At 42.6% G+C, this 17,960-nt stretch overlaps 1 protein-coding gene across 2 annotated transcripts in view; it reads right to left on the minus strand.

Annotated features, from left to right (window-relative positions):
- Positions 1-2,725: 2,725 nt before the first annotated feature.
- The window catches only part of SMG1 (SMG1 nonsense mediated mRNA decay associated PI3K related kinase), a 145,136-nt gene continuing 129,901 nt past the window's right edge, over positions 2,726-17,960 (minus strand). For both annotated transcript variants that reach the window (XM_075899384.2, XM_075899383.2), the window contains exons 54-63: positions 17,371-17,840; positions 14,338-14,472; positions 13,757-13,909; positions 11,804-11,983; positions 11,051-11,278; positions 10,307-10,518; positions 9,993-10,099; positions 7,925-8,104; positions 7,724-7,830; positions 2,726-5,414 (exon numbers count right to left, since the gene is read on the minus strand). In XM_075899384.2, the coding sequence (XP_075755499.1) occupies positions 5,337-5,414; positions 7,724-7,830; positions 7,925-8,104; positions 9,993-10,099; positions 10,307-10,518; positions 11,051-11,278; positions 11,804-11,983; positions 13,757-13,909; positions 14,338-14,472; positions 17,371-17,840 (1,850 nt within the window). In that variant the 3' untranslated portion in view covers positions 2,726-5,336. The remainder of the gene's footprint in view (positions 5,415-7,723; positions 7,831-7,924; positions 8,105-9,992; positions 10,100-10,306; positions 10,519-11,050; positions 11,279-11,803; positions 11,984-13,756; positions 13,910-14,337; positions 14,473-17,370; positions 17,841-17,960) is intronic.

The raw sequence follows: 17,960 nt of genomic DNA on the forward strand, positions 1-17,960 counted from the left end.
TCCTTTCTTTCATTCGTATGCATGTTGATTTTTCCATTCCTTACGCTCCTCTACACCTGAACTCTTTTGCCTCTCTCCCTTATTACAAGGTCTGCCCTCCCAACCCTCAGCCCTGGCTAATCCCCAACATCCACTTCCTCTGTTCTTGATCTCATGCTGTAGTCTGTCTGGTGGAAATCCATTGATCAGACTGTCTTCCTCCATTACAAATTAGTTCTCTCCTTCAGTTCTCCCATTTTCCTAGCTAAAGAACTTTACTTCAACCTCTCTACCTTTTTGCCACATTTGACTCACTTCTCAAACTCTGCTCTCTTCCTACTTGCATTTTGATTTGCACAGGATCTTGCTGATTTCTTTCAAGTGGAAACTGATAAAATACAGTAACTTTTCTCTTCCCCTCCAATTGTCTTGAATTCCCCTTTACAACTTTCTTTTCCTCCTCAGATGCACAGAATTTTCCTCTAGCCTGTCCACTTGCCATAGTTTCCCCATCCTATTCCCTCATCTTCCTTGTGCCAGTTCTAATCCACTATTCTGTTCTATAACCTCTCACTTTCCACTGGCTCTTTCCTTTCATAATAGAAAAATGTAGTCTCTCCCTTCTTAAAAATACCCATCTTTGCCCTTTTTGCCTCTAGATCTTCCTCTCTACTTCAAACCTGATTCCTGTCAAAACAAAAATATCAGCCTCTATGGCTACATCTATACTGAAGCCTTCTTCCGCAAAAGCTTATGCAAATGAAGCAAGGAGTAGAATATCACCTGTCTGACTAGTCCTAGGGGATATCGAGTTGTTAGCTGTAATTGAAACTGAGCTCCTAATCTCTCCCTGTTTCTTTTCTCAATCACCGCGGACAATACCATCATCTTGCCTGTCAAAATCTGCATGTTATCTTTGCCTCAAGTCCTCTTGGTAGGTCCTAATTTGCAGATGATCTAAATCTTGCTGATTCTTTGTGCATAACATCGCTAAGTTAGCCTTTCCTATTCATCCACTGGGCTAAAACTCTCACCACTCTGCATGTTGATTACTTCAATATCCCTTTCTTTGGTTTTGAATGTGTATATTCTGTTTGTGTGCATGTATCAGTCCTGTATTTGATGTTAGAAATATAAAGCATAAACCAGTTTGATCTAGGTCTTCTAGTGAAAGCCACTAGTAGGACTTAAGTACCAGACCATTAAGTTCCCTGAAACAAGGATCTGTGAATAGCTGTTTTTCCTGTAAGCTTAAATTGTGATTGATCCTATGAAGACATGTGACCATGCCACCTGCTGCTGGAATTCATCTTGAATTTGGTATTTTTCCAGAGGTGTAGAGCGGAATGAGACAGACTGCATGCCCTGATTCAACAATGGGAAGCAAACAAGGACCGTCTTCAGCTTGCTTCACAGACTGCTCCTCACCACAAAAGAGCACATGAAAAGACCCAGAAAGAAGGGGGGAACTGCTAGACCAGGGCTACTCAGCCTGTGGCCCATCAGTTTGCAGCCTGTGGGTGGGATCCCTTGGGCAGTTTGGGTTTACACAGGGCTCAACTTGCAGCCTGTGGGTGGGATCCCTTGAATATGGCCTCTACTGGGAACACGCTCCACAACGGTGAGGCGTCTCCCAGGCGGGGTGAATAATGAAAGTCACAAGCACATGGGCTGGCTGGAACAGACAGGGAGGAGGTGCCAGGAGCACTGGGGCATTGTGGGAAGTGCTTTGTATTCATGCCTGCCAGTGTGAAATAAGCTATTTGCATATATATTTGCATGCACACTTAAGTTGCGGCCCTCTGCATGTGCGGAGAATCGTGTACCCCAGGGCTTCCAAAGTTGAGCTGCACTGTGCTAGACCAAGGTCAGAAAGGTGATCAGCTCTGGCCTGTAAAGATCTTTACCTGAAGTAAGAACTAGGGTGAGAAATTGATTTGTAACAATTTCCCTTAGTGTAAGCTTAGATGGCATATTGTTTTATTTTAGTTTAGAAACTTGCTTTGATCTGTCTGTCATCACTTGCAACCATTTAAATCCTAATTTGTATACTTAATACAATCATTTATCAAACAGTGTAAATAATTGTTTCCTGGGAGAGAATAGCTGTACATATCTCTCTCATTGATAAAGGGAGCCAACTTTATTTTCTCCATGTAAAACTTTTAAACAGAGTAAGATGCATTTATCTGGGGTTTTAGTCTCACTGGGGCTGTGCATCTGGGTGCTATCAAGTCCCTGTAGCTGAACCTTCCCAGAGCTGATATCAGTGTCTGTATTAGTCTGCAGGGTGGGCTGTTATCCCAACTCTATGCCTTTGCCAGGGAATACCAGAATTTATGGCTCAGCAGTACAGGGTGGCAGGGTTCCCCAGAGAGCAGGTAGGCAAGCTCAGTGGTATGATCAGCCGATCGTGTGATGAATCTCAAGGGGATCTCTGTGACTCAACCTGTTACATCCACTTTTTAAAGATCTAACTCATAAGTAGATTGCACTTTAGATATGCCTAACTTTATAATGAATCTGGATATTTATGAAGAAAAGTTCATAGAGGCTCCAATATTATAAAATCTTAGCATGTGAGGAGGACCATCGAAGCCAAAGTTACACACATGCTCAGTTTTAAAGGCAAAAATTTGGCACTTGCTGGATATTCAAGATGCTTTAATATTGTTCTTCTCCCTGTAATTTAGAAAAACAAAAATGACTGAAAACACCATACAAGGAAATTAAGAATACAAGTTGGTTTTCTTTTTAAGCTTTATTCAGTTAGGCAGTAAAGAACCCATCTCCACAAGCGTTTCATTTCTGGGTAGCAGAGGCGTAATACATGAGGCACAGGTGAGAGCATTAACCCTCCCCTCTCCCAGCTTCCAAGAAATAAAACAGCATATTTAATACAGTTTTATTACGATGGTGCTCCAATACAAATTGATTGTAAGGTTATTTGTAAGTGGAGAAAAAGTAAAATGAACTAACAGTGTGAGTGTCTTTTTAGGCATATGAAATTTCTTTGCTTTAACATTCAAAACACTGTCTTTCTTGCAATACATATCATGGCAGAGGGTTTGAAAGCATTGATATTGGAATGCATTTGCTCATGAGTATCAATAAACATACAGCCTGTGACTTTCCTACACCTAGTCAGGCAATCAGAATGCAAAAAAGGCCATAGTTTTGTTGGAATATCTTACTCTTAAAGCGCATCTTCGTGAAAGATTGGCAAAAGAGGCTAGAGAACGCCCATCTGCCTAGGACCTATGGAGAAGGCAGAACAGGTAACACATGGTAAATATGTAAAATGTAATTTTTTCTGCTACTTATGGCTGGTGTTAAGTTGTGTTATTTGATCATTTCTATTCTAGCCAAAGGGCTAAACTCGCCACTCACATAAGCAAGTGCAACTCTATTAATGTCAATGAAAATTATGTCAGCTCATGCCAGTAGTGAACTTTGCCCAAGTTCTTTAACTATGATTAAGTAATGATGAAAAAAATTCTTTAGTTAGCTCAGTATTTAAAAAGTGTGTTTTTACTCTGAAAAGTATCTAAAATGGCAAATGTTCTAAGTAGTTAAAATGGAATTCCAAGTTTATCATCTTTCAATGGCTTTTATACCAAATTTGCTAAGTTTACAAATAGAGAAACAGTATTTGCACTGGCCAGCTCTTCAAATTCATCTGGGATCTGAGAGTTAAGCAACGTGCTTTCTGTCTTGGGCATCACCACTAGTAATAGATTCTGTAATTGGAACAGAATTGTGCTAAGCATATGAGCCACAAAAAGATCTAGCTCATCTCTTCCATCATATGGCACAACATAGTATAAAGAATAAAACAGTGGAAAAATGTTAGTGAATAGGCAGATATGACAAAGTACAAACAGAAAGTAGAATTATTAAGCAGATGCCATTTGTATAGAAACTTTTCTGACCATAACCACACTTCGGGTGCAAAGCTGAATTTAAGAAAATCTTGATGGTAAGAAATTAATCAATGCTATATTTATCAACCATCTACTGAATTAACATGGCAAAGAAAAAATTACTTTGAGCAAATCTTTTCAAATGAGCTGAACAAAAATTGGATAGTTCTTCATTTTATTATACGCATAGGTCCTAGAAACCCCAGTGAACTGAAGCACAATAATTTACAAGTGTAAATTAAAGTATTAAGAAAGTGAATTAAAAAGCATATCACTCTACCTCCACCAGAACATCACTTTATTGTTTGTTTATCTGTCATCAACAATGTAAAACTCTACTAGATATTTTATCCTGGTTTTTAAAAAGGTAAAGATTACATTGGATTAGCTACGTTTTACCAAAGAAACTACAGCAATCACAGTAGAATGAGATTTGAGGGACAATTCTGAATTACAAAAAAGTGTACACTGCAAGAAGAGGGAAGTGCACATTAAATCAAATGCCTGCTAGAGTCATTACTTTTAAATGCACAGTGACAATCTTGAGAAACTGTACATGATAAAAAAAATTACAGAAATGATTTTAAAGTAACCAAAATTACAATTTGCATTTGATCAGCCAACTCAGAAGTAATCAATGAATGTTCAATATTTTCAGGGCTTTTGGAAAATTTCCTGTTTACCAAACAAAAATTATGTTGTTAATTTGACTAACCTGTGAAATACAAGGATTGAAATAAAAAGTATATTGGAAGTACGCCTAAACTACAAGAATAAGCCAAGGGGTGGGACAAGGGGAGAGAAAAGGGGAAGACACAAAGGCTTTTTCTTCTATCTCAGAAGTTCTTCCAATGCGGTATGTATCTGATACAGCTCTTTGCTTTCAGTCCATTTCTGAAGTTCATATCTTGTAGCCATTTTTATTCTAACTGGTCAACTCAACCAGCACTGTTGCCAACCAACAAGAGTAACAAGAATCTAAATGCATCAAATCTCCCTTTGCTGTGATTTCTTCCTGGCCCCACTTTTCTGTTTTTCTTTGAACAGGGTTCGATGTTGCCTGAATTGTTCACGGGGTCAGGTGGAATTGAGTTCCAAATCACTCTGCGGTTTGTAGCATTCCGATTTCTTTTCTGCAGCTAACCCCCTGACACGTTTGCAGTTCTTCTGAAGCAGAAAGACAACCGTGTTGTTCAGGCGGTGAGCCTTCACCCTTGGCCCTGGGGGGTTGCAGACCATTGTGTTTAGCATATCCCTGAGTGCAGCTATCCTGCAGGATTCACTTCCCAGTGCACCGAGATTTCCTAGGTTTCCTCAGAATAAGCCCCAGTATGCATCACCACCGGCTGTGGTGCAGCTATGGATGCCTGAGGCCGAGTTGATTCTGGTGGATGTCTGACCTTGCTGAACCAGACTGATCTGCTTTCTTCCTATTCATACCCAGGCTGTCCAACCTTCATACAGCTGAGCCAAGTTATCTAGATTAGTTGCTTCCTTAATCACAAAGTCAACCTATTAAAAAGAGCCAAATAAATAAAAGCTATTAAACTATTTTAACTGAATGCATTTTCAAATCATAGTTAACTGTTAAAAGTACTTGCTTACTAGGCCTTAATATTTATAAACTTGAATTTATTCATACAAATCTACGTATGAACAGACATACTGGGTCAGACCAATGGTCCTTCTAGCCCAGTGTCATGTCTTTCAAAAGTGTACGCCACCAGGAGCTTCAGAAAGAATGAACAGAACAGATAATTATTTGAATGATTGGTCCCCTGTTGTCCACTCCCAGTTTTTAGCAATCATAGGCTAGGGACACCTAGAGCATGGCGTTGCATCCCTGATCACTTTGACTTATAGTCATTGATGGACCTATCCTCTTATAAACTTATCTAATTCCTTTTTGAACCCTGCTATATTTTTGGTCTTCACAACATCCCTTGGAAATGAGTTCCACAAATTGACTGTGTTGTGTAAAGTACTTCATTTTGTTTGTTTTAAACTTGCTGTCTATTAAACAGTTTTAGGAAAGGAAACACCAAATATCCTCTTTAAATGAATATGCTGCAAACATTTAAGGACATGCTCAGCTTTTCATATATACATAAGTTATACAGACAGAAATTATCATTATGATTATCTAACACTTCCTGCATAGCACACCATAGCACTTCCTTGAATTCCTGTTTGAACTCGATCAGTTCCATTGACTTCAATAACACTACTTATGTGCATAAAATCAAGCATTTCCTTGTAGTGCTGAAATTCACAGGAAATTACTTCCTTTATGTTGCTCAGGGCTGGTGACAGACTTCGCCAGGCCTTGGGCAATGTGGGGGACACTCAGTTCTGAGGCTCCCCGGAAGGGGCGGGGACAGTCAGTCCTCAGAGCTGCCTGGACCATGCAGTACCTCTCCCAGTCAGCTCTCAGCACCATATGGACCACACCGTACAGGGTGCTCTGGCAGCGATTTAAAGGGAGCCCTGGTCCCTTGGCAACTGCCCCCTTTGATCTCCCCATCGGTAGTCTTGATGTTATTCATTAAAGACAGGGAGTTGCAAAGGTGTGCACAAAAGTGTGACTGACAGTATACTGAAGGCAACAATTCTGATGTCCAAAAAGGGAATATAATATAGTTCAGGCTTAGTTGTATTGGCTCTGCAGGTCTAACAAGAATGAGAACTTTTGAATCACTAAAGTGAATATATATTGTGACAAAGCTCCTACTCAAAGTTGGTGGGTCCTGTGCTTTCAGGCAGGTTGTTTGCCTCAGATGCTCACAGCAGCCCTCAATTTAGACACCACAGCTAGGACATCAGCTTGTTGTTTGTTGAGCTAGTCTCATCATTGGCCAGCATAAGGTACAGAGGGAAAACTCCAGTCTCAGTGGACCCCTCAAATGATACTGGGCTGGGTAGATCCCTTTCTTTCCCCTAGCCAGTCGTTTCCTTAAGTGGAAATGGGTGTTGGGGGGAACCCTGGCCCAACCCTCTACTCCAGCCCAGGTCCCTGTAAAAGCAGCTACTTATAAATGACTCCAACACCAGCTGCAGTACAGCTACAAAACCCCTGAACTACTTAGCCACACCTCCTCCAGTAATTTCCTTGTCACAGGCTCTTTCTTGTAGTATCTGCTTGTGCTTGCTCCTTCTCAGCTCCCCATGCACTAACTGCAGAGAAGCTCTTTTTAACCAGTCTCAAATGATTAATTGGCCCAGGTGTTCCAACTAACCATGGTTCACTTGACGCTAAGACCACTTCATTAACTCCAGATGCTTAATTGCCCTGATTGATTCTGGCAAGTTCTCCCTGGTTCTGGACTGGCCCCTGCTATTTTACCCTAGGAACAAAGATTTACTCAATCTGAGGCTAATATACCTCCCTTCTGTCCCTCTCTTGTACTACTTTGACACACACAGCTGGATGTTCAGCAAAACTAAACTGAATATTATGGATGCACTTTAGTCCCTAGTCTGCAGTGACTCTATAGATATAGCCTAAACTTGCACTGGGTGCTTTTGCTCCCACATTGTACTGTAAAGGCATGTCTAATTTGCTCTCTTCACTATCAGGTGCCCCTCTGCTTCCTCTCCCAAACCAGATCTAGTTTAGCAATAGTGGTTTCGGTATCTTCCATCCCACTGACCCTCGTTCCATAAAACAGGACAGAGCACAATATCCTGATGTAGATGACCAGTCCTGAGACCACTGACTACAGATTTCAGCTTTAACAAAAGCTAAATAAGTAAATTAATAATTTATTGACAGGAATTTGTTAACAAGGACGGTTACTTAAACCTTTATCAGTTCAACTCACCTGTTCAGCAACAGACATTCTCCTATTGGGATCCACATCTCGGCCCTCTAACTTGGCTTTGACTCGCTTCCACACACTAACTGCATATGAATTCCTTTCTTGAACAGCTAAAAATGAAATTTTCAAACAATCAGCTATATTCTACAGGAAACATAGAAACACGTTAAGACATTTTATAACCATTTTTATTCAGCTATTTACCCTTTCCTGTTTTAGGGTCTCTAACGGCCTTTTTAGGACTACAGGCAACACTTTTGCCTGTCCCTGGAACTGTGCTTGGAGGCGTATCTGCTGACGTTGCAAGATTTTTCTGAACTGGCTTTCTTGTGTTCTGTGACATGACCTCTGGCTGGGTCTTCTGGCCAGTATTGCTACGTACTGCTGTAAAATAAATGTTTCATCATTTGAGCAAGAGAATGGAGAAAAGTATTATTAGAACTGATCTGTTTTTCCATGCAAATTTAAATTTAACATTCTAAATAAGAGGAAACACACATAACCAGATCACTTGCTAGTTCTCTAAAACAAGTTCCTTGGAGATGATTAACTGTCCAGATATTCACATTAGTAACTAGTTATGAATGAATACGCAAATTCAACTCCATGGTTCTGGGTTTTGATTTCCTGACAGTAAAAAGAAGTTTTGTCTTAAAAAGTGTAAACTGACCTTTTCATCCCACCCACAAATCTTGTCCAACTACTGCACAGCTGCATTTAGCTTAAGCATATTGCTCTCCACTGCCCTTGAACTCTCATTTGCCTTCTTCATCTCCTCTCTCCAGCTCCCTTCTTTCTTTTGCTCCTACCCTGCAACTGTCTCTCAAGACAGCTTCACCATTAACTAAGTAGATTACTGCCTGTTTGGTTTGCCTCCCACCTTTTCTCCATATGCTTCTCTACCCTCCCACAGACCTGAGGAGAATGTAGAAATTCAGAAACTTCTTAACAGGGCCATTTGATTCACAGTTTGGTCTAAAATGCTTGCAGTCACCTGTATGTGCCTACAGCACAAATTCCTTCTGTGAATGTATATTACCATTTAACTGTGTGTGCAGAGTGGACTGAAGGGAAGCTGAAGATATAAATGACAAGGCAGATCAATGTTAATTTTAAAATTATTATTAGGGCTGCCAAGCAATCTAAAAAATTAATCACGATTAATCATGTGCGCTGCCCCTTTGAAAGGCCGCCCCAGTGGCCTTTCAAAAAGGCAGCACTGCGGGAGCCCAGGATCAGCTGGAGTGCCCAGCTGACCCCAGCTTCATGCAGCACTGCATCTTGGAAACACTGCCGTGGTGGCATTTCAAAGGGGCAGCGGCTATGCCTGCAGATACCTGGGATCAGCTAGATTCTCCAACTGATCCTGAGCTCTGTGTTGGGCTGCCCCTTTGAAATGCCGCGGCGGTGTTTCCAATGGACAGCACCACATGAAGCCCAGCATCAGCTGGAGTCCCCAGCTCCGTGCAGTGCTGCCCCTTGGAAACGCCACCCCCCCCGCATGTCTAAGGGGCAGTGCTGTGGGAGCCCAGGATCAGCTGGAGTCCCCAGCTGATCTTGGGCTGCATTGCGCTGTGCTGTCCCTTTGAAACACCAGGGCAGCGCTTCAAAGGGGCAGCGCCACGGAAACGCCTGTAATTAACGCATTAAAAAAATTAATGCATTAATTGTGCTCTGTGTTAATCACAGGTGTTAACGTGCGTTAATTGACAGCCCTAAAAATTATTCATTGGCATAAAAAACTTGTGATTCTCATTTTCAGGCTCAACAAATATTTGGAACATCTGAATAAAAATTCCATCAGCTATTTAAAAAGTGGTCTTTTAGACTAACAGCTCAAACCGAGTTTGGATAAAACTGACACTATTAAATAAAACTTGATATACACCCATGTAGTATGTGAGAAATACCCGTGTCACCAAAATGGAATTTTTTCTCTTTGAGAAATTGGTGTAGTAAGTGTACAAACACCAGCACCTTGCAGAGATTGAGTACCTTATTTTTATAGTATACATACACACACATATTTATCGGATAGCCCCACACAGTATTTCAGTACATATACAAATGCATGATCCTACAACAGTCCTTCTCTCCTACTCCCCAGACTTCTTTATTTCTGTTCCCATTTTACTTCTTCACCTCACAAAACTAAATCAGAATATTTTTGTTCTGTAGACCATGTTTTGTTCTGTAGACCACAATTAATAGATTCCCCTGCCAAAACTCGTGAGGAACTTATGCAAGCTATTCCTACTTTCCCGAAAGTTACCTGCAGCAAATGTTGGCTGATATGTAGCAGTTGATGTTGGGCTTGAACATTCATTTGATGTATCCGTCACTAAGGGTGATGCAAAACTCACTAGATTATTGTAGACACTAGGAAACATAATAAAATCCATAAATATTTATTCATATATCTTTAGTAGGTTACCTAAAAATTCCAAATGAAACCCTTAGTAAAAATGAAGTGAAATTGTGCAACCAGATTGGGGAAGAACTAGACTGGTAGGTATGTCTAGTTTTATTTACACATGTAAACAGACAAGAAAATTCCCTACAAGCATAAAGGAAGCATAGTTTTACCTTTGACTCTGTGTTTTGAGTTCTTTCAGGGTGGGAGTTATTTCCTGCAGCATTTCAACATGCTCCTGATTGCGGACCTGACCCATAGCTTGAACCAATGTAAACAAAACTGTCTGAATATTGTCTTGCCATGATTTATATTCACCCAAGAACTGCCTAACACTATTGTCATAGGGAACATCTTCACCATCTGCCAGAGCAGCTTCTTCATCCTATAAATAAAGAAACTAGGTGTTAAAAGTCATTCATGTTTGCTTTGTTTTCTAGCGTAGAAGAGTTTAGCAGTTGCCCTATGTCTATAGTCTTCAATGGTTTTTCCTAGGAACATTACTTATAAGTGACTAACTTCAATAAAAAAAAAATCTGAAAAAATACAACTTAAAAGGTCTGACATTTCCTTTTCATCTGTTTTTAAAAGGTCTGTGTAAGCGTGTGGATTAAAACAGAATCTGAGAAATGCACACAAAAAAGGCAAGCCTTAAGTCTACCAATATCTGACCAACCCGTATCATACTGACCAATACCTGGCACCCCTTTACTCAATAAACTCTTGAGTAAAATTTCTTTGATTTCAAAGTGTTAATCAGCTCAAACCTATCCACATGAGCAGGAATCACCCATTATTATATATTTTATTTTAAGGGATAGCATGAGGTAGCCTAATATGAATACCCTGGAAATTATTTTTGTCTTGACCACTACACAGGTCTTCTGTAACAAAACAAAGGACATTTTGGGAATTACCTTTGCCATGGCTTTCAGCAGATGTTTGACATCTCCAAGTTGTCTGTTGTGAGCAGTAAGCACTGTTTTAATACTATCAACCAGATTCTGAATTGTTTCACACACAGTTTCTATCTGTTGCTCTTTCTCTGTTTGCCCTGTCCTCTGAGTCGACATGTCCTGGGTTAGTTGTTTGTGAGCCAAGAGAAGCCATTCAGAGCTACCAATAGGATGTTCAAGATTTGTGCCCTGAAAAAAGAAAATGTTAAGCTCTCTCTAGATATAATATACTATACTATACAGGTACAGTAAACCCTTGCCATTCATGGTGGATGTGTTCCTGACACCACCACCAAACAGCAAAATCCATGAATAATGGAGCCATGGGGAAATCACCATGGCTACCAGCTGCCACAGGGAGTGTGGTGGGGGAGAGGAGGAGGAGAGGGAAGAGGAGCTGACTACTGTTGCCACCATGCACCAGGCCCCCCTCCCTGTGGCCGCTTCACTTCTCCAGGCTGGAATATGGGGTGCAATAGAGGGAGGGGTAGGAGAGAGACACGCAAATACACAAAATGCAATTCTGTAAGTCTCAAGGGTTGCCCTGTACTTCCATATTCTGTCTGCCACTAAATAGCTTTAACCTAATAGCATTTTCCTAGCTTTCCTAGCACACTAAATTAGTAAGAAAAAAAAATAAAATGGAGAAGCCATTCATAAGTTTGGTAATTATGTTGTGTTTTACAATCCCTTTCTCCAATCAACTTTACTCACCACTCTCTGAAGTAAACGTAGCTCGAGGTCAGAGACTGAACTATTGAACTGTGATGCAAATGAACACATTTGTTGACAACGTTTGATAAGTTCAAATAATGCAGTGTCAAGACTCAAGGCTTCTGCTGTTCTAGTGCGCAAGCTTTCAAAATGAATGATGTTACTGCAGAGGAAAGTAACCTATACAAAGCAGAAAAAGCGAGAAGCATGTCAAACAAACTGCTAACTACAGGCAGTCCCCGAGTTACGCGGATCCGACTTATGTCGGATCCGCACTTACGAACGGGGCTCTCTCGCCCCGGAGCTGGAAGGCAGCGGGACCACCCAGAGCGCAGCGGTCCCGCCACCTCGACCTCCGGGGCGAGAAAAGCTGCTCCGGGTGCCCCTGGTCTGCTGGGGACCGTCTCCAGCAGACCAGGGACACCTGGAGCAAAGCCAGGGAGGTGGAGGGGTCCCGCGCCTCTGAGGCTTTGCTCCCGGTGCCTCTGGTCTGCTGGGGACCGTCTCCAGCAGACCAGGGACACCTGGAGCAAAGCCAGGGAGGTGGAGGGGTCCCGCGCCTCTGAGGCTTTGCTCCCGGTGCCTCTGGTCTGCTGCGGACGGTCTCCAGCAGACCAGGGACACCCGGAGCAAAGCCGCAGCGGCGGCGGGGTCCCGCCGCCGCTGCGGCTTTGCTCCCTGTGTCCCTGGTCTACTGGGGGGGTGGGGGGGGGGCGCAGCTAGTGCGCCCCCCCCCTCCCCCAGCAGACCAGGCTTTTGTTGTAGACCGTGGGGTAGAGCAGCTGGGGTGCTGCCGGGTTGGTCCTGCAGGGACCTACCTGGCAGCCCAGCTGTTCTGTCCCAGGCTCGAGATTCAGCCGCTGTAGAAACTGATCAGGCTGATTCCAGGAAGCTGGGGGCAGAGCAATTCTGCCTCCAGCTTCCTGTAGTCAGCCCCTGGTCAGTTTCAGCAGCAGTGGCTGAATCTGGAGCCAGTTCCGACTTACATACAAATTCAACTTAAGAACAAACCTACAGTCCCTATCTTGTACGTAACCCGGGGACTGCCTGTATATCAAACAAAAACACAATGATGCTTCAAAGCTTTTATCTGCAACCCTACTTTTAGGTAACCAATAGCACTCAAAGCAAAGAATAGTAACAACTGTGTCAATTCATAAGCAATAACATTATATACATTTTTCTAATTTAAAAGCAGTCGGGATGAGTTCTGGAATTCCCAGAAACAGTCAACTGCCATCCTGACATCAGAGATTTTCAACAGCCTACAGCAAAACTGAACAAACTGTCCCAATTCTTAAATAATCCAACATCAACCAACCAGTTAAACAGCTTATAGCAGTGGTTTTCAAAGTATGGGTTGTGATCCAGTACTGGGTTGAGGAATACCAGGCGCTGGGTCACTTTGCTGTAGGGTGACTAGGCAACTAGTGGTGGTTGCTAAGGCAGGCATCCTCCCAGTCCTGGCTCCTCAGTCCTGGCATCCAGAAATGGCCAGCAGCAGGTCCGGTTCCTCAGCAGAGGGACACTGGGCTCCATGCACAGCCCTCCCCTGAGCACCTGCTCCACACTCAGATTGGCTGGTTCCCGGCCAATGGGAGCTGGAGAGGATGCAAGTGTATGAGAGCAGTGCACAAAGCTGCTTGAGCACCTCTGCCTAGAACTCAGCCAAACTACTGGCTGCTTCTGGGGTACTACATGGCCTACAGTGCCAGGACAAGCGGGAAGCCAGCCTTAGAATCCCACAGCTCTGCTGCCTGTTCCTGGAGATAAGCCTGTAATCAACCTGGTGCCCCAGTCCCCTGTCCCAGCCCTGAGACTCCTTCTGCACCCCAAACCCTTCATTCCCAGCCCCACCCTGGAGCTCACACTTATGTTGGCTCTTGGGCATCAATAATTTTCTTCAACTGGACTGCTGAGAAAAAAAAGCTTGAAAACCACTGGCTAGAGTACCTGACTTGCTCTTTGACTTTCCTTTAGGACAAGGTTTCTTCTTTCAGCAATAGTGGCATCAAAATCTTGTAGGACCGGTGCCAATGCAGGATTGGCACCTCCTGCCCATTTCAAACGCTGCTCAATGCTGGCTTCGAGTGCTGCTAACTTCTCCTATATTGAGAAAATGAGGAGAAACCAAAAAATTGCAACACACATAAAGGCTGATTTTTTTCTCAACCACTCAACCCATGGGACTATCTTTCCTCTTGAAAGTGTATCTCAGCCGTCAGGAGAAGGGTGCTTTGCATACCTGGGTATTTAGTTATGCAGAAAATTTCCCGCCATCTCAACCACAGAATGCTGTGACTGCTGAGGCAGAGGGATGAAATAATATAACACCGCACAAAAGGTGGGGCAGGGAAAGGCAACACAGACTAAAAAGGCCAGGTAAAGGGTGTTAGTTCACCCTGGCTGATATCCAGAATCATAATGTACAAGAAGTGGACACTTTTGTAAAGGGTGGACTGCATTAGTACAATGAGAAGGAATTCCGATTTATGCATGCTGCAAAAACACTTCTCCCCAAAGAAAGCAAGTACCTGAACTGTTGCAATTGAAGTTTCAATCTGGCTCAGTGTATGAAGTTTCTTTTTCATGCTGGCTAATATTGCAGAACGGGGTGGAGTAATCGACATGGCTTGTGGGCGACTGATAAGAAGATCTTCATGCTGCCACTTTTTTTGAAAAATATTTTTTATTGTAGTTTATATAATTTTTTCAAAAATGTTAAACTTTTATAAGAAATTCTAACATGGTTACTTTTTATATCAAGGGTATACTTATAAAGGGCTAAACAATAAAAAGAATATATGTTACAGATATAAGCAGCAGGCAAAATGGCTATAAACATCAGTACAAGGTATACAGATAGCACTTATAAAATTCATGTATTTAAATGACATTCTGGCTAGGAATGTTAAATAGCATGTAACTGAATAGTTGTGTAACCACATCAAATTTTAGCAGTTACATGACTATTCGACAGTCCCTGGTGCAGGGCCTGGAGCCAGCGAGCCCCGACACCTCATGCTGCTGCCTCTTTATAAGAGGTAGCAGCATGGGGTGGCAAATAGGGATGTAAGTGAGTAGTCAAGTACTTGCTTCCCCCCCTCTATATGAGAGGCAGCAATGGGTAAAGAAACAGGAGCCAGTGCTGTGGAGAGCTGGCTTAAAAGCCAGTTCCCCGCAGCAGTGCTGCCTGCCCCCACCACTGCGCCTTCATCGGGGCAGAGTATGGGAGGCAGCTGCTGGAGCGGCCCCTGCTCACAGCCAGCTCTAGCCGCCGCATTTAAAATGCAGAGCTGCAGTGGTCCGGAGCCAGCATGAGCCAACTGCTTGGTCCTGGCTTGCGCTGGCTCCAGGAGCTACCACCGTTGGGCTATGCAGAGTGGCTCCCCTTATCAACTAATCACGTAGTCAATACAAATTGTATTGACTACACAAATAGCCAAATAACCGCTCCTTAACATCCTTAGTGGCAGGCAGAACTGGTCTGCAAGGGGGGTCAGTTTAAAAACCAGCTCCCCCACACAAACTAGCTCCACTTGCCACCCTATATCAGAGGCAGCAGCCCCTGTCCACAGGGGGTCCAAGCTTCCCACAGACAGAGGCTGCTCCACAAAAGTGGCCCCTGTTTGCGGGGAACTTGAACCTCTCCCATGGACAGGGGAGGCTGCCGTGGAGCAGCCTATATCTGCGGCAGGACCAGGCTTGCCATGGACAGAGGCTGCTCTGTGGGCTGCCAGAGCAGCCTCTGTCCGTGGGAAGCTTAGACTCACCACAGACAGAGGCTGCTTCGTGGTAGCCTCCCCTGCCCCGCCTCAATGCGCTTCTGCCTCAGAGAGGCAGCAGCGTGGGCGGAAGGGGCAGAGGAGGCACCATAGAGCCGGTGCTGAGGGGAACCAGTTTTTAAGGCAGCTCCCCCAGAAAGGGGAGGACGGGGGAGTCGGCAGAGCCAGCATGAGCAGAAACACAGCTTGAAAGCTGGCCCCATGCACTTATTAGCTCCTGCCTGTCCCCTTCACCCTCTTCACTGATACCTCTTTATCAGAGACAGCAGAGCGGGGTTGGTGGGATATGTGGATTCAGTGCTCGTGGGGAACCAGTTTTTAAGAGGCAGCAAAGGGTAAGAGAGAATGCAGATAGTTGACAAGATTAACTGACAAGCCCAGGCTTAATCGGTTAATTGTATACAGTAATTGTCTACACATTGACATCTCTATTACATCTCTGTTATAGATGTCTACACATGGACATCTCTTAGACCTGTTGGACTAAGTTGAATAACTATTTATTAATTGTTAACCCTTCAGAAAATATTTATAGAGGTACTTTCAATCTAAAGGAAAATGGATTACACTTTATACTTGGTGTTTAACCACCACAAGTTAACAGAAACAGAATATTTGAGAAGATGTTAAATGGTTTCATAGACAATTAACATTTTGTTACTTATTTTTAACAACAACACATTATTTACATTTAAAATAAAAAAAATCCACACTTTTCTAAGCCATACAAAACATTCCAAAAGGAAGACCTATCACAATACTATATTCAACTAAATATAGCAGGAATCATTATGGGCTTGTCTTCACAACCAGCATTACAGCTGTGCTGCTTTAGCAGCTTAGTGAAGATGCTACTATGCTGAGGGGAGACCTCTTCTCATCAGCCCAGAATCACCTGCCCAAGAGGTGATGGCTCTCTGTCAATGTAGCACTCTCTACACTGAGGATTAGATTGATATACATATATCAATGAGGGATGTGGGTTTTTTAAAAACTGTGGGCACTGCACTAGTTCTTCATTTCTTGAGGCAGTGGAAAGGAATTTTTCCTCACCACCAGATTGGACAAATGGACTTTTTTTCTGCCTTCCCCACAGCTGGTTTGGTGTGAGATTGTGGGAAGAGGCTTAGTTGGGCAAACATGAAACGGGAATTAGATTATGTTGTTACAATTCATGTTAATGTGGGATGGATTTCCAGTGCAGGTACTCTGTTGGGAAGAGATACAGTGATAAAATAAAATAGATTAGTTAAGGATTTAAAGGAGGCATCTTTTAAAGGAGTGGAAATGACAGGGGTGAGGGAATGGTGGTATGGCAGGAAGTCGAATCCCCTCCTTTACAGCCTTCTCTTACCCCTATATTTGGAGGAGAAGGTCCAAGCTGTGGATTGGCTGAGGACCACCATAGTGAAGAGAGAGGGCTGACAATTACCAAATTACCTGCACCATACACTTGTATCTGCTTGGTAATCCAGGATACTTAAGAATAAATTTGTATCATAATTTAATAAATCCAGTTTGGTTACTTTCAAAACTTATATTATAAATGGTCACATTTGTACCACTGTGAGTAGCTAGCTCCAAAAGCTATCAAACACACTACACTATTCTTCCACATCTGTGTATAAAATAAAATTTAAAAACTGAAAACTAAATTAAGTCTACAAACCACCAACATTCATTATATATTCCAAAAGCAATATGCATTTTATGTGCCTGCATAACAGAACTGAAGCATATTTTAGATGAATAATTTTAGGAAGAGTTTATATATGGCTTTACCTGAAACATGGCAATATGTAGCTGCACCCTCTGAAGGCTAGTTTTGCAAGAAGAAATACTGGTTTCAAGTCTGCGCACTAAATCATGTTTCTTCCATGCTGTGTCATATGAACTGGCCAATACGGTTGCCCTGTTCATGACCAACTGAGAGAACTTGCCAATTTGGATATTGTGTTCTACAGCTTTCTTACACAGGTCATCCACAGAAACTTTGCTTTCAGCTCCAAAGTCCTTAGCCTCTACTTGAGCAATGATATCCACTCCCAAAGCACTGATGAAACTGCACAGAGTAAGCCCCAAGGCTTGATTTGGAAGGCCAATTAAAAGTTGTCTCACAAAGTCTGCTGTAAATGCCTTTATAGGTTTGGCCATTTGGTCTTCACTAAAACAAGAATTTCTATAAAGGGCTTTCACATTGACAATTTGAACAGGTCCATTTACTGTGTTCTGATCTTCAAGTGAACTTGCTCCTTTAAAAGAAACAATAATTCATGTAACCATTTCATATACCTAAAAAATGTCATTTCTTTTCTGCATAGACAGCAATGTTATTACATGACAGACTTTACATTTATTTTCTAGACTTTGAT

This window comes from Pelodiscus sinensis, chromosome 15 (genome assembly GCF_052426305.1).
Source record: "Pelodiscus sinensis isolate ZL-2025 chromosome 15, ASM5242630v1, whole genome shotgun sequence".
NCBI lineage: Eukaryota > Metazoa > Chordata > Testudines > Trionychidae > Pelodiscus > Pelodiscus sinensis.